The following is a 24,625-nucleotide window of genomic DNA, read 5'->3' as shown; positions in this document are numbered from 1 at the left end:
AACTGCATATTTGAGTGAAAAACAACTGGAGACTTTATTACCCTGACCATGATGCATAGCGCACCATAACAAATGCACCCTACATGCAGTATATGACAAAATATTTAAGAAAAACTTCCTTGAGGAAACTGTAGTATGTTCTGGCAATTGCTACACTTACTACCACCATGTCTACAAGCAAGGCAAACAAGTGGAGAAGAAGGGTTGGATCTGGTACCTAGGACTGCAGAGCCCACTCAAAACACATGGTACAATAGATAGATACTATCCTCTCTGTATGGTGGAAAAATTCCCAGTTATGTTCCAATCTTATCCTGAGGATAACTTCTCTGGCGTACAAGTCCTCTGTCATATAATGCACTGGCTCCAACAAATGAATTCTGACGATGTTCAGAAGATGGATATCTGTTTTGGCCTGACATGGATTAACTACCAAACATACCAATTTTATAATTTTTTCACGTTTTAAATTACAGCACATTTTTCGAGAATGTAACATTTTCTGATCACAACATTTAATTTAACAGAAATCCTGAAAAAAAAAAAATGACTAACTTCCACAAAATTCTATTACAATTTACTTTATTCTCACTTGAACTTTTTGTTAAGTATCCTAAATAACATTGAATTTATTTGTTGCACTTAATACTCACTCTGAGTGTAACTTCTTTGATCAACGAGCTTGTCTTGAGATACAGTGATAGTAGGATGAGGAGACTGCATACATTCCATAGTTGACTGTCGCGAGCGACCAATAGACAGGCCTTCTGCAGCTGCAAAAGGCAATTTGAATGATTTCAGTAGAGTCCTCTAAGTTAACTCAACTGGTAAAAGCCAGCTCATAGGTACATGGTTCTAGCATAAAATTTTGGCCTAGTGGTCACTTGGTGTTAACTATGCATGCACAAATGCAGCTGGCAGTTTAGTTAGCTACAAAAATGTATTCCTTAGACTAAAATACTACCAGGCTACAGTAAATCGTACTATAAAAATAGCAATAAATGAAATAAAGTTGACACAAATCAGAAGCCAATAAAAAGCTAATTATCAGTCATTAATAATGTACATTATTGTACAAAAGAGAATTACCTCAAATTTTCTGTACTCACCCTGTGGAAAGGTTTGGCTCTCTTGGTAATTGGGATTAACAAATGTGGCAGGAGGATTCCTGTAATCCACTGTTGAAGTAGCAGGCAAACCATAGCTATTGAAACCTTTCAAAGTAACACAAAACACTAGTGTAATCAACAACTGCTCTGTAAAATAGAATGCTTTGAAACACCTTAAGTGGAAGTGAAAGTGTTAAACAAAAGCTTGCACCTGAAGAAATGCAAAGGTGTCAATAGGGTATACAAAAAAAGTCAACAGTTCTACACATTAAATTGATGATGGAATGAGTAATGCCAAAACATGTCTTTAAACATTTTTCTTGTAAATGTGAGATTTATTAAATATTTATATTGTTATCACAAAGCTATGGAAGAATTAACTCCAATTGGGTTTAGTAAATAATAGGTAATGCAATTTATAAATCAAGCAATAACTTCCCATTGTATAATGTGTGTTGGATGCTAGTGCCATAGACGAGTACAAATATCATGCAGTATTTGTACTCCAGAGAAGCGGTTAGACAGGTTTTCTCACATTGCGCAAGCGAAGTTAGGAAAAAAAAATGATGGACAATTTGAATCATATTTCTGACGACGGAAAGTCAGAATGGCTGGCAAATATAGATCCAAGTCTATTAGATGACTTGAACAAAGAAATAAAGTTAGACAACCAGGAAATTTCTTCAGTTATTGAAGAAAATAATAAATAACAATAGGACAACGCGCCAATTTCGCTCCGCTTAGCATACTTCTGTCATCCACTCAATGTAAATGAATAGCCGCGAAATTCACCTGCATTGAAATAACAATTTGGCGTGTTGGATAATATCTAACTTATTAGACGTTTTGTTGTGTAGTATCGCTGAGTATTTTTACTCATTACTTTATATTTACTGGCATTTTTACTCATTACTTGTATTTTGACTTGCCCTATGGGCTTGTCAAAATATGGTACAACTCCTAAAAATACTCAGCAACACTACACAGCAAAATGTCTAAGATATATTTACTAAGTAATGAGATCTCAGAAGTGAAAGGGTTAAGAGTTGTGAAAATAAAGCCTGAAAAAATATTAGGCTTGTACAGGAGTTGAACCTTTGACCTGTGATTCTGGTGCAGTGCTCTACCAACTGTGCCAACACAAATCAACTGGCTAACATGCCAACTCAAGCTTACTTTGTTGTGTTTACAACAACAACAACAGGTGATGGTCACCATGTAATGTCTTTCAACAAGACACAAGGTATAAAGGAAAGTTAAAATGTTTAAACCAACGTCATAAGTAATCACTCATTTTCAGACAAAAACAGTCATTCAGTTGGACAGTCTCTAACTCTCAGCCCTACTGGTCAACTCACTTTGAGTGTGACTTCCCCAATGAATAGGGTCTTCATTTCTCGTGACAGCTGAAGGAGACAGAGATTGACTGTGACCAACTGACAAATGAGGTACACCATATGGAAAAGAACCTCATGAACAGAAAAAAAGATTCAAGTATGAAATGTCACTATGAATGTCTCTGTCCCATGTTTGTATCCTGTTGGTACAGTAGTGTACCCAATAAAAAGACAATTATAAATTGGCAGCAATATCAAATTACAAAATCACCTGTAGAATTTCTGCTATTAGTTTCAGACACTATATGTCATTATCAATTGGTAGTCTCTGCTACATGTTTGAAAGCAGCACTCAATCATTGGCCTCTTTCCTGATCAAGTACTCATCAATCTTATCAGCTACATAATAAATGGTAACTTAGTGTTCACCATGAAAGTTTGATTAGCTACAAAAGTGTATTTCTTAAACTAAAATACTAACATGCTGTACACTAAATCTTACTTTAGACCAATAAATCTACGTTTCCTTTAAATTTGCTGTTTTGGAAAAATTTTGTTTAGAAAAACACTCAGCTATAAGCCAAGGACCCTTCTCTAGCTAAAATTTTCGAGAGTTTGGTAAAAGTTTTGTGAAAAAACCTATCGGCTTATAGACAAATAAACACGTAGTTAACAACTAGTAGCAAATCTGGTCAGTAGCCTTTTGCGAGCATTTTGTTAACATCTTAACCATCTATTAGCTATCCTGCAACCTTTGTTGTGTTCTATTGCATTTGCAGCAGTCATGTGGTTTTCGGTGCCCTGGGGCTGTCCTTGTCCAGGGAGTAATTGTTAACCATTCGTGCATTGTTTACCCACGTCTGTTAGCTATCATACAGCTTTTGTTGTGTTCTGTAGGGTTTGCAGCTGTCATGTGGGTATTGGTGCCCTGAGGCTGTCCTTGTCTGGGGGGTATTTGTTAACCGTGCACACTGTTCAATAGCATAGCATTGTCATTGTTGAGGATTGCAGTCCGCCACATTCCCTCCCTCCCATCCCCAAAACCCCTTGGGGTGTGACTGTGACTGTGGCCCCCAGGTCTGCCAGGCACCCAGTCTCCATTTGGGACTTATAGGCATTAAAAAAAACAAATCATCACAAACGATCCATACTCACTTTGAGGAAAGGTTTGGCTTCCTTGGTGACTGGTATTTACTAAGGGTACAGGAAGATTCCCCTGATTATAATTCACAGCTACTGGAGCAGGCAAGCCATAGCTAAAGGAACCTTAGAAAGTAAAAGCAAACACAAGTTTAATCCACAACTACTCTGTGAAATGAAATATGTTGAAACTTCTTAAGAAGTGTTAACTAAAAGCTTCCAATTTAAAGTGCTACTGCGACAATTTTTGCATTTTATCTTCCAAATTTTTTGGTGTTAACTTCACATTTAGACCCTAAAGTATAAGAATAAGTATAAGTTTCTCAAATTTGACAACATTATTCCTTAAAAACAGCGCCACAAACACGTTAAAAATTCTTCCTCCATTGGGAGGAAGAATTTTTAATAACACGTGACGATATTGCATTGTCTTAGCGTCCAATCAGATTTCTGCACACAGCAGAAACGAAAAGGTCCATGTGATTTGCTTACAATATTATTAAACTACGTGATCCCAAAGCACACACATGCGAGTTGCCCTCACACAAGTTCTTTAAATGAGGCTAAATGAAATTTAGGCAAGGTTAAAATCAAGGTACGATGGTCAGCGGAGGACATGCTGCGGGGCGCCCCCTTTGCAATTGCAGGGTCACGAGGTTTTCAGTACGTTTTGAGATCGTCGCGGATCCTAACGTGAGCCGCCTCTTGTGCTGAAATATTTTTCCTTTGCTGAACTGTGTTTAGTTGCTATGTAAATTAAACCTAAATACCTTGTAAAATCGAGCCGAGTTAATAAATAAAATCATTAACTGTTAAGAAAACCTTCAAAACGAAGAACTAAAACACAGAGAAACAGTTTAATACAAAAAAACAAAAGCAATCCAAATGAACAAATAAATCCCAAAGACTAAGACTTATTTTATGCTATCTGAGACAACTGTTTCGCTGTATTTGCTTCATCCACCTGAAAAGTTGAAGACATGTTTTTTTCTGTAACGAGCGCCAGACAAATAAAAACATCTCAGTTTCTAACAAGGATTTAAACTCCAGAACTTTGGGTTTGCACTCTGATACTCTGCTTTTGAGCTTCATTGAAAGGTTATACATTAAGGAACTGACTTAGAAGATAACACCAGGTTGTAACGTACAGGAGCAAAAATTGGTAGAAGAGTAAAACAGTCCTTTAAATTAAGAAAACACACATGTAGCAGCTGTTGCTCATTGACTAATACACTTGATGACACTGAAAATCATTGTGATTCATCTACTTACTCTGGTCACGTCTTCTGGATTCTTTGTAAACCTGCGGGTTCACAGGAAATGGTAAATGATGGAATTCTACAAACGGAGACCGCGAACAGCTACCAGAGGAATCTTGAACAAACACAAAGTAAAACTATCATTACTAAAATAAATTCAGTATAGCCACAGGTGGCCCAAGCCTACTGTGTGTGATTTTAATTAACAAGAATACCTAACATATAAAGATCAAATTTTAAGCGTAAGCATAGACCATTAGAATTGAAAAATGCCTACTGTTAAATTCCCAGAAATTATTGGCTACCAAGGGTGTAAAAGACAGCTGTGCCCCTAAAAGGAGCTGGAGGGCGAAACCCCAACATGAGAATCTGTCCTCTGGCTAAACAGACTGTGGTAAGAGGTCTTATAGATTGATAAATAACCAGCTTTTATTGAAATCCTCGCTTAACAATGAAATCTACTTTAAAAAAGTCTGTCAGAAGCAACAGGGTAAACAAACCATCTACAATTTCAGACAAAAATGGCAAATATCTTGGATTGATTTCTTACTCAATAGCTAAAAATAACCCCAGCAATGGACCCTGCCATTTAAACAATCGGGGAGAAAACTTGTGTTCTAAAAGCTTAAAAAATAAAGAGCTTTCCTTTCAGCAGCTACTTAAAGAACATAAAGAAAGTGGCAATTTAAATCAAAAAAGCACCAGCAAATGTTAGTTCGTCATCTGATAGTCGAAGTCGTTTGGAAGTCTTCTTTACCCTCTCAGAGGAACCTGCAAAGGAGTGATCAAAAAATACTTAACTTCTGTCTTTACTGAAACGAAACTTTAATTTGTTTCTCTAAGATGAGAGTGGTGTTTTGACCAGTGAGTTTTGTTTTGCTGTTTTGTTTTGACAATCCATCTAACTAAATGAGCACAGGTCAGCATCAGAGTCAAGTACAGATGTATTACCATACTTTGGAACTCACAAAATGGTTTGAACCAGCAGTAATAGTTGACACTGTGGTCGTATTTTCAAATTGAGAATAGTTCTTAAAAGGAGTGTTGCTGGTGACTCTCAGCAACTAGCAATACAAAAAACCTCAACAGAATTCCTTATTAGATTCAAGTGAACAACTCTGCTTCATTCCATTGAAAACTCGGCAACTCTGCTTAAGCACTTGATTCTGTTAATGATCTCTCCCAAAAATTGTCCAACATACACCTTTCCAATCACTTTCACCAAAAATTGTTACTTTCAGGGGTAATAGTGAACAATGGTTCCCAATTTCAACTGTCGATAACCTGTCAGCCAACAAGTTACCAACACATTACCGACAGTCGGCCAACAGTGTTAAGTAGACCAAAAATTGACTGAAAACAGAGTCAGACCTTTTCCAGTTGAAAACAGGAAAAGTTTTGACTCTGTTCTGTACCCAACTACTCAATTCGGTTGAAACAGTCAAATAAGCTTGTTTAACCCATCTTCCGACCGTACATACCAAAATTTAGTGGTAACTTTGGTACCTATTTCTAATATCCTAGTCTGTGCACAAAAAATCTTCTTTTCTCAAGTTTGGGGTTACAAATAAACAAAGCCAAAAGTAGTTTTTCAATCACCCTATAATGCTTTCTGAAAATCTAGTTGGCAGTACCAGGGGATTGGGAACTAGAACAACTTTTCAATATGGCAGATAAATGAAATCAAACCGATTTGGGAAAGTTTTGCTAGCCAATGCAAAAGAGTAGGCAAATGCCACAATAGCTTTTGAAAGTAAAGTGCAAGGTATCTTTTCTTAAATGACTTTTCCCCTTTTTCATGTAGATTCAGATGCAATAGATAAGAAAATGTTTACGATCATTTCAGTTCATGACCCACCAACAGGTTACTGACAGGTCACCAACTGTCAGCCAACAGTTGGCCAAAACTTTGACCTGAAACATAATATCTTTTGAGTTCTTCACTTTTACCACTTTCAGGAGTGCTCTCTGCCAAACAATAAGACCACAAAGTCTTTCTCTATGACATTCAAATGCCACAGAGACTTAACCTTCATACTCAGGGGTTTCATTTATGTTTTCTGCAGGAGGGCAACTGGTTTTCACAGGCGGGCAAAACTCTTTGAACTGAACTTCTTTATAAGATAAACTTTCCTCCAGATGGTCAAATCAGGTGGGGAAAGTTGTCCTCACAACTGGTCAATTTGCCCAGTGCCTGGCCCTTAATGAAACCCCTGCATACTATAATATTACTCTAAGTAATCAAGTTAACATACGGTACATTTTCAAATCAGATTCCATAATTAGTAAATGTGATTATCATTGTAATAACCAGCATTGTTTGGTAGTACCCTCATTTGAGTGTCAAACATAAGGGATGGACATTTGTAAAGTATATAATTAAAAGTGTAAGCTTTCAGTACTATACTGCATTTTAGTATTTAAGTGACTCAATTACCACTGATACTTGAACAGTATCTAAGCAATTATCACAATTCAGTGTTGGCATTGTTTTGTCTTTCTTTCTTAATGTTAGATTTCAACACAACAAATGAAAACTTACTTTTATGAGGATAAGTTGACAATTTTTGTTTCTTTGGCATATTGGAACAATCAGGAACTGATCTTTTACCGTGTGCTGGATTCTGTTTCTTGCCAAGACCTTACAACATAATTTATTGATAATGGTGTAAGATAAATGTAACGTACAACTATTCTCAAGTTAGCCAATATGGATCCATGAGTAGAAAGGAACTCAGTACTGAACACAAATTATGCTTGAATGTAATGTTAGAGTTTATTGTTCCACCTGGAGCTTGTTGAATCTCACTTGTAATTTGTGAAAATTACATTCAATTAAATGCCCAATAAATCATTGTTTCATTGGTATCTGCTGAGGAGTATGTCCATAGATGAAGTGCAGGTTTTAAGTGCAAAAAAAAATTAAACATGTAACACTGCTAGGTTAAGAAAATGCAGTGAAGATTTCACTGTTAGGTGCTCTCTCTTATTCTAAAAATTAAGGCAAAATCTTCAATCTGCAAAAAAATCATTCAACATATAACCTTCCTTTACACTCTTTTAAGACTGCATAACAGCGATTCAAAATTTACCACACCTCAGTATGATACAGTACCCCTTCTCCTATTCAAGGGAGGAGCTATTTAAACTTCAATGTTTAGACTATTTTGCTTGCTGTCAATTGTTTGAAGAAGAAAATCAGAAAAATTATAATATTATTGATCCATTCTCATTTTAAGTAAAAGACTATTTTATGTACCTTTGGAAACCTTGTGAGACAATCTTTGTTGCTTTGACACTTTGGAAACTATTGATGGCTTTTTTCCTTTTGTCAAGAATTGTGAAGAACCTACAAGTGGACAAGAAAAAATGGAAGACAATGTTTTAAACTTCAATTTAATTCAATCACTGCCCTTTTAACTACTGCAGTTAAGATTTTATGGGGACTCCTTTATGGAAACCAGTCAGTCACTCACTCACTAAGATGTGGACACCATGGTGTTATGGTTGTCCATTTCCTTTTCTTTTGGTTCTCTCCCTTTGTTTATTTTCTCTCATTTGCTTATGCTCACTAAGGCCCATGGTATCGTGTGAGCCTTTATGGTTGCGGCATCACGGTCAAAGTGCAGTTGGCCTTCAGTTGTTCAAGAAGTAATGAGTCGTAAGTCTGGGTTAATAAGTCAATTTTGCATTTCCCGATCAAGGAGCTTCACTGTGTGGGTCAGATTTGTAAGTGATTTCATTTCTATGTAATTTAAATGTATTTCTCATCCATTTAGTACATTGCACAATTCTATCTTAGCTCAAATGAATTGTTATTGTTTTGCCTCATGCACATGTAGATTAATAGCTTGTTTCTTAGCGCCTAATGTGACTATTTTAACTTGTTTCGAAGTATCATATGCATTGCTGTTAGGCGAGTATGTTCGTAATTCGGTTATGCGTAATCTCATCTTTGTTTGGAATATTTCGTGTGCAGAACATTGTCTATGTGATATTGGGGTTCTGCTCCCAAATATCCTCATGACACGTCTTGTCAAACTCGATAGTTGCTACCGTAACACAAGGTGATTAGTTGTCTTGAACTCACTGGAGCAGGAAACCATATTGGAATAGTAAATGCACATAAAATGATAACGAAGCTTTGTTTCAGTTTATACAAAGTATCACTGTTTGAGTGAACAATTCAGGCACAAACCTAATACTGTGCATTGCTTCAATTGTTTATGATCCAATGTCATTCAAGAACTGTGATGAGATTCAATTATCTGGTTGGATCCATCAGAAGTGGACAAAAATAATCCTGTGCTTCTCTAACAACAACAAAAATAACGTGTGGAATTCTTTGCTCCATATCTTAAATTTTTTAATCAGTCAAAAACAACTTGTGGTCGCATAAACCGTGTGTTTTGAGGTATTTTTGTTCAAAAGGCAATAGGTTTGTTATGGAAAAAATGTTAAGAATAGAAAATAGTGAAATTTGGCTTGAGCAGGTGAAGAAAGATTTGGATAGCAGTACGTGTCTAAATTTGATGAATTTTGCAGACAGAAATTTGACAAATGCAGGATACTATCTTGTGTTTTTTTTTGCAGATTTTATATGCATTCACTATTCAGTGGAGTTTAAACGCGCAAGAACGCACGTGGGAATTGCTACACTCGTGAAAACAATTGTGTGAAAACAAGTCCAGTGACCCCTTCTTTTTATCGTTCCAATATGATAATGTTGAAAGGTATCGTCAGAAAAAAGAAGTATAAAATTCTACCAAAGGAAATTTTGTGATGTGTGAAAATTGCCTTTTTCTAGATTTCCTGAAATTCCACTCCATAGAACTTTTTTAAAATCTTTGTACATTTTCCTTTTCAAGTGCCAAAAGCAATCACTAAGAAAAATCACAGGGTCACCAAGGTAGTTTTCAAATTATTGGAGCCATAAGCTAAAAAATGCATCTGAATAATCCTTTGAAAGCACTGCCATGGAAACTGCTAGTGGAAAAATGACACCTACTTTTGTATAGCCAAAAATTATATAATTTAACCCTGTAAAAGTGTTCAACTGGCCTTGGCCAGTCTTTTTGTGGTATTCTTTCAAAGTTACAAACCATCAAAAAGATGAAAACTGGTGCCAGCCACCTTAATAGCTTCAAAAAAGTCTGCAGAAGTGTTTTGATTACAAATTGAATTCAGCCACCACTGTTTAATAAGAAAATTCAGTTTCTGAGGTGTGATTGAAGTTTTGCAGTGAATGATTTGAACCCAGGAGTAATATGTGAAAGTGTAGTGTGATTGTCCTGGTGAGTGTAGTCCTTACAAGGACTAACCTGTATGTATGCATGTATGTATGTATGCATGTATGTATGTAGGTAGGTATGTGGGTATGTATGTATGTATGTATGTATGTAGGTATGTATGTATGTATGTAGGTATGTATGAATGCATGTAGGTATGTATATATGTAGGTATGTATGCATGTAGGTATGTATGTATGTATGTATGTAGGTATGTATGTAGGTATGTATGTACGTAGGTATGTAGGTATGCATGTAGGTAGGTAGGTAAGTAGGTAGGTAGGTAGGTATGCATGTATGTATGTATGTATGTATGTAGGTAGGTAGGTAGGCAGCTAGCTATGTATATATGTAGGTATGTATGTATGTATGTAGGTAGGTATGTATGTATGTATGTATGTAAGTAGGTAGGTAGGTAGCTATGTATGCATGTATGCAGGTAGGTATGTATGTATGTATGCATGTATGTATGTATGTATGTATGTATGTTTGTATGTAGGTAGGTAGGTATGTATGTATGTATGTAGGTAGGTAGGTAGTTATGTAGGTATGTATGTATGTATGTAGGTACGTACGTACATACGTATGTATGTATGTTGGTACGTAGGTATGTAGGTATGTATGCATGTAGGTATGTATGTATGTATGTATGTATGTATGTAGATAGGTAGGTAGGTAGGTAGGTAGGTATGTAGGTATGTAGGTATGTATGTAGGTAGGTAGGTAGGTAGGTAGGTATGTATGCATGTAGGTATGTATATATGTAGGTATGTATATATGTATGTAGATAGGTAGGTATGTATGTATTTATGTATGTATGTATGTATGTATGTAGGTATGTATGTATGTATGTATGTAGGTATGTATGTATGTATGTATGTATGTATTTAGGTATGTATGCATGTAGGTATGTATGTATGCATGTAGGTATGTATGTATGTATGTATGTAGGTAGGTAGGTAGGTAGGTAGGTATGTAGGTATGTATGTATGTATGCATGTAGGTATGTATGTAGGTATGTATGTATGAATGCATGTAGGTATGTATGTATGTATGTATGTATGTATGTAGGTAGGTAGGTAGCTATGTATGTATGTAGGTATGTATGTATGTATGTAGGTATGTATGTATGTATGTATGTATGTAGGTATGTATGTATGTATGTATGTATGTATGTATGTATGTATGTAGGTATGTATGTATGTATGTAGGTAGGTAGGTATGTATGTATGTATGTATGTATGTAGGTATGTATGAATGCATGTAGGTATGTATGTATGTATGTATGTATGTAGGTATGTATGTATGTATGTATTTAGGTATGTATGCATGTAGGTATGTATGTATGTATGCATGTAGGTATGTATGTATGTATGTAGGTAGGTACGTAGGTATGTAGGTATGTATGTATGTAGGTATGTAGGTAGGTAGGTATGTAGGTATGTATGTATGTATGTAGGTATGTATGTAGGTATGTATGTATGAATGCATGTAGGTATGTATGTATGTAGGTATGTATGTATGTATGCATGTAGGTATGTATGTATGTATGTAGGTATGTATGTATGTATGTAGGTATGTATGTAGGTATGTATGTATGGTATGTAGGTATGTATGTATGTATGTATGTAGGTAGGTAGGTAGGTAGGTAGGTGTGCATATGTATGTATGCAGGTAGGTACGTATGTATGTATGTATGTATGTATGTAGGTAGGTAGTTATGTAGGTATGTATGTATGTATGTATGTATGTAGGTACATACATACATTCGTATGTATGTATGTAGGTAGGTAGGTAGGTATGTATGTATGTATGTATGTATGTATGTATGTAGGTATGTATGAATGCATGTAGGTATGTACGTATGTAGGTATGTATGTATGTATGTATGTATGTATGTATGTATTTAGGTATGTATGCATGTAGGTATGTATGTATGTATGCATGTAGGTATGTATGTATGTAGGTATGTATGTATGTAGGTATGTATGTATGTAGGTATGTAGGTATGTAGGTATGTAGGTATGTAGGTATGTAGGTATGTATGTATGTATGTATGTAGATAGGTAGGTAGATAGGTAGGTAGGTAGGTAGGTATGTAGGTATGTTGGTATGTATGTATGTAGGTAGGTAGGTAGGTAGGTATGTATGCATGTATGTATGTATGTAGGTAGGTAGGTAGGTAGCTATGTATGTATGTAGGTATGTATGTATGTAGGTATGTATGTATGTATGTATGTATGTATGTAGGTATGTATGTATGTATGTATGTATGTATGTATGTAGGTAGGTAGGTAGGTAGGTAGGTAGCTATGTATGTATGTAGGTATGTATGTATGTATGTAGGTATGTATGTATGTAGGTATGTATGTATGTAGGTATGTATGTATGTAGGTATGTATGTAGGTATGTATGTATGTATGTAGGTATGTAGGTAGGTAGGTAGGTAGGTAGGTAGGAAGGTATGTATGTATGTATGTATGTATGTATGTATGTAGGTACGTACGTATGTATGTATGTATGTTGGTAGGTAGGTATGTATGTATGTATGTATGTAGGTATGTATGTAGGTACGTATGTATGTATGCATGTAGGTATGTATGTATGTATGTAGGTATGTATGTATATACGTATGTAGGTATGTATGTAGGTATGTATGTAGGTATGTATGTATGGTATGTAGGTATGTATGTATGTATGTAGGTAGGTAGGTAGGTAGGTAGGTGTGTATATGTATGTATGTAGGTAGGTACGTATGTATGTATGTATGTATGTATGTATGTAGGTAGGTAGTTATGTAGGTAGGTATGTATGTATGTATGTATGTATGTACATACGTACATTTGTATGTATGTATGTAGGTAGGTATGTATGTATGTATGTATGTACGTAGGTAGGTATGTAGGTATGTAGGTATGTATGTATGTAGGTATGTATGTAGGTATGTATGTAAGTATGTATGTATGTATGCATGTATGTGTGTATGCATGTAGGTATGTATGTATGTAGGTATGTATGTAGGTATGTATGTAGGTATGTATGTAGGTATGTAGGTATGTATGTATGTATGTATGTATGTATGTATGTATGTAGATAGGTAGGTAGATAGGTAGGTAGGTAGGTAGGTATGTAGGTATGTTGGTATGTATGTAGGTAGGTAGGTAGGTAGGTATGTATGTATGTATGCATGTAGGTATGTATGTATGTAGGTATGTAGGTATGTATGAATGTAGGTAGGTAGGTAGGTAGGTAGGTATGTATGTAGGTATGTAGGTATGCATGTATGTATGTAGGTAGGTAGGTAGGTATGCATGTATGTATGTAGGTATGTAGGTATGTAGGTATATTTTCAGGTATGTATGCAGGTATGTATGCGTGTAGGTAGGTAGGTAGGTAGGTATGTATGTATGTATGTATGTATGTATGTATGTATGTTTGTATGTATGTATGTTTGTATGTATAACTGTTGATTACACTACACTTTCACATATTTGAAGTTTGTTGCTCTGAAAGTCCTTTCCAAAATCACAGACTTAACTAAATTATTTTCCTTCTTTCAGCTATGGACTTACAAGGACGCTAACATGCTAACATAGTGCATTACTGACTATGCCAGAAATTACATCAAGGAATATCACCAAAAACTCATTTTGAAAAAACTAATGACACTGGAAATTTATTCTGGAAATAGCCAAATGTCATGGACTTACTTACATGATCATGACATAGCCGATATATACTATAAGTCACTGAAAAAGAGTCTGCATAAAGCTGGAAGATTGTGTTTCTCATAATAACATTTTGGAGTATTTATTGTTTGAATGATCAATTATATTTGTACCAAATAGAATTACTGGGGGCAGCCCCTACCCCATTATCAACCATTATCATCATTATCACCACATTTCCCTTATCATTCTTGTTACCATCAACTTGAGTAGAGTCTCATAATTTGACATCACCTGAGAAGTTATCACAATAAGTCAATTCTCCAGTGAGACCCCTAGAAGGCTGATCATCACAGGGAGGTGCTGAACTGTCATCTCTCGCCAGTAAACTTGTGCTGTTTTCTGAAGAAATTGTGAAAAAGGATAACAAAAACATTGAAATGTTTCTCAATAACCACCAATGACACAAGAAGGTGTATGATATTCCAAAATCATATGAGGGAAAGCTCCTCAATCTAATACTATTTTGAATCAGACATGTTTTTAAAAATTATGGAAAAGAAAAGCAAACCTCCTTCTTCTTCCGATATACTGATAAATTAGCTTTCAGTTTTCATCTTTTGTGGATTATTAAATTCTAACATTTGCAAACAACAAAATTTTGATAAATCCTTGTAATTGTCCATCTGGATGTTGTTGAAAATCCTACTTTGTGATGTAAAAAAGATCTCTGAATTAAGACATCAGGACAATAGTTCTAGACATAATAGGGTTCCACAAGGATAAAAAATTGGTCGAACTCTTTTAGGTTCAATCTATTCATGCAAAATCTAATCATAGAATCAGTTTGAGCTTTTAATTAGAAGCTTTCAATTGATTGCAATAGCTTCTTGCTATGTTACCATAGGAAATTACATCATAGATAACTCAAAACAATTAGCTCTACAAGCTTTTATGCAATGGTAATTTGCATATACCTGTATATAGCAATGAAGAACACTGGTAGAATGCACATAGTTATAATAATATTTAATTTCCAACTCTAAACATCGCTTTTCACATGTTCTGATTGATTTACTGAGCTCAAGTTATGAATCAAATCATCTTCCAAGTCACCTTAAAAGGAAATGCACTGTGACAGTTGGAAACTATAATAATTTTCTGGCCTAAAATTATTACCTCATTCAGGATTTTATCAAATTTAAGAGAAGAACTATTCCATTCCATGGATACAAGATTACATGGTTGTTACCAACTCAGCTTTTTTTCCAATGTGCACTCATGGAATAAATGAAAATCACAATATGCTGTTTGCAACCTTCATACTAGATAGGCCAAGTTTAGAATACCTTCTGTTCTGAGCTTTACAGTACCTTGCAAGGGTTGAAGGCTGACATAGTGTACTTCATGGACATGTCCCAATACAAGATGCTTGTTCTTATCCAATGGAGAATCTGGGTTGATGATTACCTCACTGTTGTTTGGATGACTGCTAATCACATGAATGGCTATTCTATAGCAGTTTGCAGCAGCCCAGAGAATCAAATGATCACCCCAAGTGCCATCTTGCTCCATGTCTGTTAAGTAACCACCCCATGTTGTGTGACTTTCAACAAAGTGAAACAGATCTGTTCCATCCCCCTGTAAAAGAAAGTCCAACAAGATAACATATACATTGTAATAATTTATGGTAATAGAGTAACTCACAATGGCTACATATGGTAATGTTTTCATGTAATAAATATTACCTCCAAAAGTATTCAAAGACAAAAAAGGAGACCCTCTAGCTCCTAGACTCAACCCTCCAAGGTTAATTAACTTGCTGCATGGATCAGATAGCCAGAGTAACCTTTACAACGGCCAAAATACTGAGTGGATGAAGTTGACATTGTCGTGTTTACAATCATCCAAATTAATGAATGCATTTGACAGAAATGCATTCATTAATTTGAAGAATGCATTTGACATTACTCCAAAATCAAGATGAAGGACAAAATTTTCCAAATATCTTCACAAGTGTGCACACAGGCATGTGCATCAGATTTCAAAGTGACCAAGCTAACTTGGCCATGTGTGAAGAGATCTTATTTTACACAGGATTTTTCAACAAATAGCAAGGTGAAAGTGAGCAAGAAACATTTCAGGACAAAAGCTTTATTGAAAGCAGTTCTTCATTTGCCTTTAGAAGCGAAAAACGTGCAAATTTCTTGTGTGTACAATGTGCGCGCAGTGGAATTCATCATCATTATATTGTTGTTTACTTGACGTTACGGCCAAAAAATTACGTAGTGTTCGGTTGAAAATTCTTGACAATTTGATGCAAAATCTTCAATGCTTTGCGGACATATTGTTGCTCACCCATAACATTTACCAGGCCATAGAATCATCGATTTAGCTAGGCCTCCCTTGAAGCCCTAAAGTTTGGTTTCAATAATGTCATAAATAAGTAAGTAACAAAAGATATTGGTTTTAACAATATAGTAAATTTCTTATCATTGTTGTCTTAATGAATAATTGTACGAAGATTCAACTTGTCATTTTGGCTGTAAAAAACTTTTTTTTCTGATAAATTTGGTTAAAAACAAGGGTGCATATTATACATGGGTAAGTTTTATACACGGGTAAATACAGTAAAATGTGACTGTGTTACCCAGAGCAATTCACACAATTAACCCAATTAGTCCATACAACTGACAGAGTATCAAGTTTACAACTATCAGATCAAGTGAATAAATTTCATAACCTAGTTGATAAGTCTGCATTACTGATTGAGTATCATGATTACACAAGTCATATACCCATTCAAAGAAGTCCATAGTCCACAATGGCACTTTCCTAAGCTATTTCCCTCCACTGTCAGAAATTTGTTAGTCAAACAATTAATGAATCAATCAAAGTCTCCTTGCACTGTTTATCAGTAACACATCCCCATTTAAAACTGTACTTCACCATTTAAAAATGTACCTGACATTTGAGGTATCTTAGTTCCTGAATGAGCCAATCAGATCTCAAATGCATTTTTAATGAGTTCTCTGGGAACTAAGTTCCTGTGTCAACCAATCAGATTTGGTTTCCGAAATGGACTTTGCTCTTTAGGAACTAGGTTCCTCAATAAACCAATGACATGGAAGAATACATGACATGACATTTCTAAATTAAGGTTTGCCTATTTTATTTATGTCAACACTAAATATAGCAGACAACAATGTTACACTTTGGAAATGAGTCGAATACACGATGGTCTACACGGCAACGAAAAGGCATCTGATACTATACAATTCTGTAAAAAATGCCACAATGGTTTTGCGCGCTTTTTACCAGCGCTAATACATAATCTTATTAGTAGTTTTCTTGTGTAGTATCGCTAAGTATTTTTACAAGTTGTACCGTAATTTGACGAGCCCGCAGGGCGTGTGAAAATACAAAAAAGGAGTAAAAGTACTCAGCGATACTATGCGAAAAAACGGCTAATAAGTTATTTATTATCCAACACGCCAAACTGTTATCTATGTTGTTCAGTGCAGGTGAATTTCGCGGATATTTATTTACGGGGAATGCGTGACAGAAGTATGCGAAGCGGTACCAAACTGACGCGTCGTTTTGTTGCTGTTTCTATTTTCTTCCATGAATTAAAGGAAGAAATTTCCTGGACGTCGAGCTGTTCTTCTTCGTTTGATTCATCTAGTAAACTTGGATCTATATTTGCCAGCCATTCTGACTCTTCGTCCTCGGATATTTGATTCAAATTGTCTGCTGTTTTGTTTTTCGTCATTTAACTACAAATCCACCATTCTTCGCTTGCGCGATGCGAGAAAATCTGTTTAACCGATACTGTAGATTACAAATACCGGGTGACATTTGTACTCAACCAATCGTTTTCTAACATTTTCAACGCTGTAGTGTATGTATAAAGGGCAGAAATTTCCTCTCCTACGATTCAAATGCGTTGTTTATTTTGTTTCGGAAAAGTATTTTGCTACGCTTCAATGATCTCGTCTCGGATTGGTCAAAAACTGACAGGTGTATTCATGCGTGGAAATCAACTTACAGTCGCGAAATGAGATGAAATCGGCGTTGAGTTTTTTGTTTTCCTCTTCTCTCTCGGGAGTTAAAAAAATCCATTCCCAAAGGAAAATTGGGCAGATCTTCATCGGCTTATTCCCTTGTTGCCATGTCTAGTCTAACATTTTTACGGAAGTTTTAGCCGGTTTTTAATGAAAAATGCCGAAGTCACTCGCGAAAAAAAAAACAAAGTGTCGCGAGGCATTTGACATCCGTAGCGTGAATCAGTGGGAAGCACGCTCGCGCAATGATTGAGTTTGATTGCACGACTCTTACAAGCTATGTTATGATAAGCAACATAGACCGGTCTAAAAACTTATCGCAAGAGCAACATTTCCGGGGGAGACTGTTTTGACTTGTGTACATCACCATTTCAAAATGTACTTGACATTAAAGGTAACTTAGTTCCAGAATGAGCCAATCAGATCTCAAATACAATTTTCATGAAGTCTTTGGGAACTAAGTTCCTGTGTCAACCAATCATATTTTGTTTGTAATATCAACTTTGTTCTTTAGGAACTAAGTTCCTCAACGAACCAATAACGTGGAAGAATATATGACATGTCATTTCTAAACTTTAAGGTTTGCCTGTTTTATTCATGTGAATACTAAATAGAACAGACAACAATTAACGATTGGTTCATACGTCAGCGTGCGTTCATCGAGATATGAAGCACGCGGGAAGTTTGTAGAGCACGAAAGATGCCTAAGAGTTGCTCGATGCGTAGCCGAGAGCAACTCTAGCTTCTTGAGTGCTCTCCAAACTTCCCAAGTACGTCATATCTCGATGAACGCACAGCTGACGTATGAACCAATTGTTTTATAACATTTTCAACGCTGTAGTTTTTGTGTAATGGGCAGAAATTCCCTCTCCCACGCTTCAATGTGTTGTTATTTTGTTTAGTACATTTTGAAACGGTGATGTACACAAGTCAAAACAGTCTCCCCCGGAAATGTTGCTCTTGCGATAAGTTTTTAGACCGGTCTATGTTGCTTATCATAACATAGCTTGTAAGAGTCGTGCAATCAAACTCAATCATTGCGCGAGCGTGCTTCCCACTGATTCACGCTACGGATGTCAAATGCCTCGCGACACTTTGTTTTTTTTTTCGCGAGTGACTTCGGCATTTTTCATTAAAAACCGGCTAAAACTTCCGTAAAAATGTTAGGCTAGACATGGCAACAAGCGAATAAGCCGATGAAGATCTGCCTAATTTTCCTTTGGGAATGGATTTTTTTAACTCCCGAGAGAGAAGAGGAAAACAAAAAACTCAACGCCGATTTCATCTCATTTCATGACTGTAAGTTGATTTCCACGCATGAATACACCTGTCAGTTTTTGACCAATCCGAGACGAGATCATTGAAGCGTAGCAAAATACTTTTCCGAAACAAAATAAACAACGCATTTGAATCGTAGGAGAGGAAATTTCTGCCCTTTATACATACACTACAGCGTTGAAAATGTTAGAAAACGATTGGTTGAGTACAAATGTCACCTGGTATTTGTAATCTACAGTATCGGTTAAACAGATTTTCTCGCATCGCGCAAGCGAAGAATGGTGGATTTGTAGTTAAATGACGAAAAACAAAACGGCAGACAATTTGAATCAAATATCCGAGGACGAAGAGTCAGAATGGCTGGCAAATATAGATCCAAGTTTACTAGATGAATCAAACGAAGAAGAACAGCTCGACGTCCAGGAAATTTCTTCCTTTAATTCATGGAAGAAAATAGAAACAGCAACAAAACAACGCGTCAGTTTGGTACCGCTTCGCATACTTCTGTCACGCATTCCCCGTAAATAAATATCCGCGAAATTCACCCGCACTGAACAACATAGATAACAGTTTGGCGTGTTGGATAATAAATAACTTATTAGCCGTTTTTTCGCATAGTATCGCTGAGTACTTTTACTCCTTTTTTGTATTTTCACACGCCCTGCGGGCTCGTCAAATTACGGTACAACTTGTAAAAATACTTAGCGATACTACACAAGAAAACTACTAATAAGATTATGTATTAGCGCTGGTAAAAAGCGCGGCAAAACCATTGTGGCATTTTTTACAGAATTGTATAGTATCAGATGCCTTTTCGTTGCCGTGTAGACCATCGTGTATTCGACTCATTTCCAAAGTGTAACATTGTTGTCTGCTCTATTTAGTGTTGAAATAAATAAAATAGGCAAACCTTAATTTAGAAATGTCGTGTCATGTATTCTTCCATGTCATTGGTTTATTGAGGAACTTAGTTCCTAAAGAGCAAAGTCCATTTCGGAAACCAAATCTGATTGGTTGACACAGGAACTTAGTTCCCAGAGAACTCATTAAAAATGCATTTGAGATCTGATTGGCTCATTCAGGAACTAAGATACCTCAAATGTCAAGTACATTTTTAAATGGTGAAGTACAGTTTTAAATGGGGATGTGTTCAGTGTAAAGTGTGAAAACATTTTATACAATTTGAAATTAATAATAATAATAATAATTTGTCTTATATAGCGCTATTTACAACAACAGATCAATAGCGCTTTACAATTGATACCTCTAAATATTAAAATCTCATCTAATTAAAAAATAATTACATATTACAGTTAAATTGGCTATATAAAATTCATAATTTAATCACTATTAAAAGGTTTGCTTAAAAAGAAAAGTCTTAATTGAATTCTTAAAAATTTCTACAGATCGAATATTGCGTAATTGCAATGGTAGCTCATTCCATAGATGCGTTGCAGCTGCCTGAAATGCACGTTCACCCAAGGTTGCCAGCATTTTGCCTCTAGGTGGCTCTAATAAAATACCTGAGTTAGATCTAAGATCATACAAGGACTTGCATTTGATAACTAAAAGATTGCTAATATATGCGGGTGCAAGGCCATGGATGGCTTTAAAAGTTAATAATAGGATCTTAAAGTGTATACACACTAGTACTGGTAACCAGTGTAACTCATAGAGTGCTGCAGTATAATGTGAGAATACTTCCTGATATCCATAATTAGTCTGACGGCAGCATTTTACACGCGTTGTAACTTGGCTATTTGCTCTTTGGGAAGGCTATACAATAAAGCATTACAGCAATCTAACCTACTTGTGATGAATGCGTGTACCAGAGCGAGTAAGCTGTCTCTCGATAAATACTTCTTAATGCATCTAATATTATGCAAGTAGAAAAAACCCGCACTTACACACTTAAAACCTCTGTTACAAAGTATACCTGTAATCATGTGGGTGTATTATACAATCTTTTAATTGGGAAAAGGACCAATTTAAATGAATGAATTTAAACACTGCATTAGACTTAATTCCCACAGTTGTTCTAAAAATTAATAACCTTTCAATAACTTAAAACAACAAGAAAGAAAGACAGTGTAATAACATTAAGACAAGTCATCCTTTTATCATGTCAACTTCAAATATTCATGTATATATTACACACTCTGACATTTTTAAGATCAAAGCCATGAACATGTTCTAATTTAATAATTCCTAACATTCAAATTGAATGCGAAACAGAAGAAACATAACTAGTATCCGTTCAAGAAATAACGGTAAAATGTATTTTTCACAAAAACTTACCAGTTTTGGGTGCTCTCTTAGATACTGAACCAAGGAGTGCCTTAATTCAAAATGATGGATTTTAACTCCTTTGACAATCTCCAGTTGCTCTGACAAGGCATAGAACATGCAATTTCCTGACCCTGGATTGTCAGAAATTCTATAGCCCCTTTCGGATGCAATTTTGTGCAAGTCTACTAATGGATCTACACTACCGCTGATCTTAAATTTACTGGAACTCTGTTGCCACTCTTGAAGGTTACGGATGACTTGTTCATTCTCACCTACAGGAAAAACAACAGAATGATCATTACTGTATTCTTATGGATGACAAGATACTGAAGAAATCATGGTGTATTGCTAAAGGAAAACTGAAATATAAATGTAGGGTGAAGTTGATTATTTGAGAACAATGGGAACAAGTTTTTAAAGCTTAAGATATGAATAAATTAACAACAAAAAGGTAAATTTCCCATGCAAATGCATTTTCCTAAGTTTTTAACGGAAGAGTATACCATTTGTTCTCAAGCATTCATCATTAAGTTTATCAACCAAAACTATACCTGACTGATTTTGTTGGCTTGTTGATTCTTTTAAGATTAATTTTAAATTAATTCAGTATAGGATAAAACATCGCCAAAGGAAGAAATTAAAGCACTATCTCAAGAAACAGTTAAGAGCAGGTTGGTGGAAATTAACAAGGTTTTTTAAACACAGACAGACAGACAAACAAACGAAGAAATCAAGAAAGTTCAATAACATCTTGCAAACAAATCACTTGTAGCAGGACTTAGACAGTCAGCACATAAACATGTTCTGTCTCAATAGAAAACTATACCAATATCTTCATTTTGTAACAGTTTCAAAACCTACTCCGAGTTGAAAGAGAGATACATTTTGAAATATTTTGAAAAAAAAATAATGCTTCATCACAAATTAATTTCTAATCATATTTACCACGCCTGAGGATACGACTAAATCTATTTTTTAGTTTTAATTGCTACCATGTGATTATTAAAGACTGCACTTTTGCTATTATGTCTAATTCTTTTTTTCTTCACCAAAGAAATCAAGACACCACATGAGCTAAATTAAAGTTTTAAAAAATTATAGGAGACTAGCTTACCAAATTTGAGTTCGTACATCCTGTTTACAAGTCTTTTACAAGCTTTCTCCCAGCTGTACTTCTTCATGTACTTTTTACGAAGAGACCTTGACTCTGAAAGTCGCACTTCCCTCTCTTTCTGACGTACACGCTTGATTTCCTTGGCCCAGTCTTTGGGATCTTCAGAGTCTACCACACACTGGGAGCCTAACGAAACTTTCTTCAAAGCTTCTCCAAGTCCTGAATTACAACTGACAAGTATGGGTAGACCGGCAGATATGGCTTCTAATGCTGTTATTCCAAAACCATCAGTCCTGGATGGCATTATTGCAAGATCCACTTCACAAAATAAGTTGGCTAGTACTTCTCTGCTATCATTAAAGCTGCGAACAAGTAGCTGATTCTGACTAACACCATGGTGGAGCAAATTTTCTGCGATTTTATCTACTTTTCCTCCAGGTGCACAAACAAACCTGAGTTTGTAGGATTCATCTTTCAACTCAGCCATTGCTTTAGCAGCTATATCGTACCCCTTGACTGTGAAATCTTCACAGCTGTCACCACTTCCAATTACAAGAACATAGAAAGTCTGTCTTTCTTCCGTGGCTTGTTCTTTTTCCAAAAATTCAGAGAAAATGCTTGGAGTAAGGTCAAAAACATTTCCCCCTTGTTTACTGGGACGGAGGTAATGCTTGTAAGCTTCTGCTAGCTTGGGTCCAATTGTGACAACTTGGTCAGCCATCTCACAAAGCTGGATTTCTGTTTCCTGCTTTTTTTGACCCTCTGAAATGTTTCTGTACATTCCATCTTCTTCAGGAGCAGAGTGAACAACTTGAATCCATTTGCAGTGACAGTAATTTGGATTTCTCTTGATGAGTGTAATAAGTCGACCAAGGTGGACTCCATGACCAATGACACAGTCCATTGTATGGTTTCTAGGAGGAGATGACAACCAAAGAACTGGTTCTACACCAGGAACTCTCTGTGCCTCAATGAGCTTCACATTGTGACTCTTAGCACTGCTCCTGTCCTCTCTGCTGCAACTTGGTAGCAAGACACTCACATCCACATTGGGGTGTTTAGCCAACTGGATGGCCAGCTCTCGGTTGATAGTTGACAATTCTCCATCAGTTGACGATTTCCACTCATTACTCAGAAGAGTGACTTTCAGTGTCCTGTTTTCCTGGCCTTCCTGTGATGTAGAGGCTACACTAAGGATGGTGGAATCCTACCACAACAAAACAAGAATGTTATTGACAATAAGTTGTGAAACTGCAGTAATTAATCACAATTATGGATGTTCAATCGATATTTAACGTCAATTCTTTGGTAAACTTGCAGTTGAGTTTTATCTTATGCCACAGTCAGTTACAAGTAAATTGAGACATATTTACCCCAGGAAAATATAAGTTGCTTTAGAGATCTCTGCTATCACTATAGAAAGATGTTTTTTATGTAGTCACAATTATAATAATAATAAGAAGAATAACTTTAATTATCCTGGAAGAAAAAAATGGTCAGTCTGTCAACAAAGGTTGATGGACTGGTATTAATCGGTGACAAGCAATATAAGAATATATCATTAAGAATATTAACAGGAAAAACAACGGCTTACAATAATGAGAAAAACTCTAAAGAAGAACTAAGCATTGATCTTACAAAGATGATCGGCCTTATCCTTAATCATTATGTAAGTAAAAGTTCTGACCTTAAACTGTGCAAGTGATTTCAGCTCACGTATCTCTCTTGGCAATTTCTTCCAGGCACTAGCAGCCGAGAACTTAAAAGAAGTCTGACCACATTATTTTGGTCTTAACATGTGGTCAATCTAATCATGTCAACTCTCTAAGGGATCGACCACATCTTTGAGATCGTTTTACTAAAGTGTGGGACATAGAAAAAATTCAGAGTCCCCAAGAGGAAACGAACCTCAGACCTTTGGATTCCATACTATGTTTTACCACTGAGCCACTGAGACTCAGTCAGTGGTGAGCAAAGCCCATTACCAAGTTCATATTTTACACGTGTCTTGAATTTTTCTTTGTCCCATTCTCATGACTAGACAAAAAACATCTTTTTATATTTCTTTACCAAGCTCAA

The 24,625-nt window shown here is 35.9% G+C and overlaps 1 protein-coding gene across 25 annotated transcripts in view; it reads right to left on the bottom strand.

The window, feature by feature from the left end:
- Nucleotides 1–24,625, bottom strand: part of LOC111343956 (uncharacterized) — a 98,465-nt gene that overhangs the window by 64,028 nt on the left and 9,812 nt on the right. For 20 of the 25 annotated variants that reach the window (XM_088738659.1, XM_088738658.1, XM_088738656.1 and 17 more), the window contains exons 3-14: nt 22,547–23,753; nt 21,442–21,704; nt 15,151–15,442; nt 14,096–14,203; nt 8,105–8,194; nt 7,388–7,486; nt 5,548–5,616; nt 4,859–4,960; nt 3,602–3,712; nt 2,468–2,578; nt 1,110–1,214; nt 654–773 (exon numbers count right to left, since the gene is read on the bottom strand). In XM_088738659.1, the coding sequence (XP_088594785.1) occupies nt 654–773; nt 1,110–1,214; nt 2,468–2,578; nt 3,602–3,712; nt 4,859–4,960; nt 5,548–5,616; nt 7,388–7,486; nt 8,105–8,194; nt 14,096–14,203; nt 15,151–15,442; nt 21,442–21,704; nt 22,547–23,753 (2,677 nt within the window). The remainder of the gene's footprint in view (nt 1–653; nt 774–1,109; nt 1,215–2,467; nt 2,579–3,601; nt 3,713–4,858; nt 4,961–5,547; nt 5,617–7,387; nt 7,487–8,104; nt 8,195–14,095; nt 14,204–15,150; nt 15,443–21,441; nt 21,705–22,546; nt 23,754–24,625) is intronic. The other 5 variants (XM_088738663.1, XM_088738662.1, XM_088738667.1 and 2 more) reach the window with 5 other exon arrangements.

The sequence above is a fragment of the Stylophora pistillata genome, chromosome 11 (assembly GCF_964205215.1).
Source record: "Stylophora pistillata chromosome 11, jaStyPist1.2, whole genome shotgun sequence".
Classification (NCBI taxonomy): domain Eukaryota; kingdom Metazoa; phylum Cnidaria; class Anthozoa; order Scleractinia; family Pocilloporidae; genus Stylophora; species Stylophora pistillata.
The sequence above is the reverse complement of the archived record's forward strand: the minus strand, read 5'-3'. Positions and strand labels throughout refer to the sequence as shown.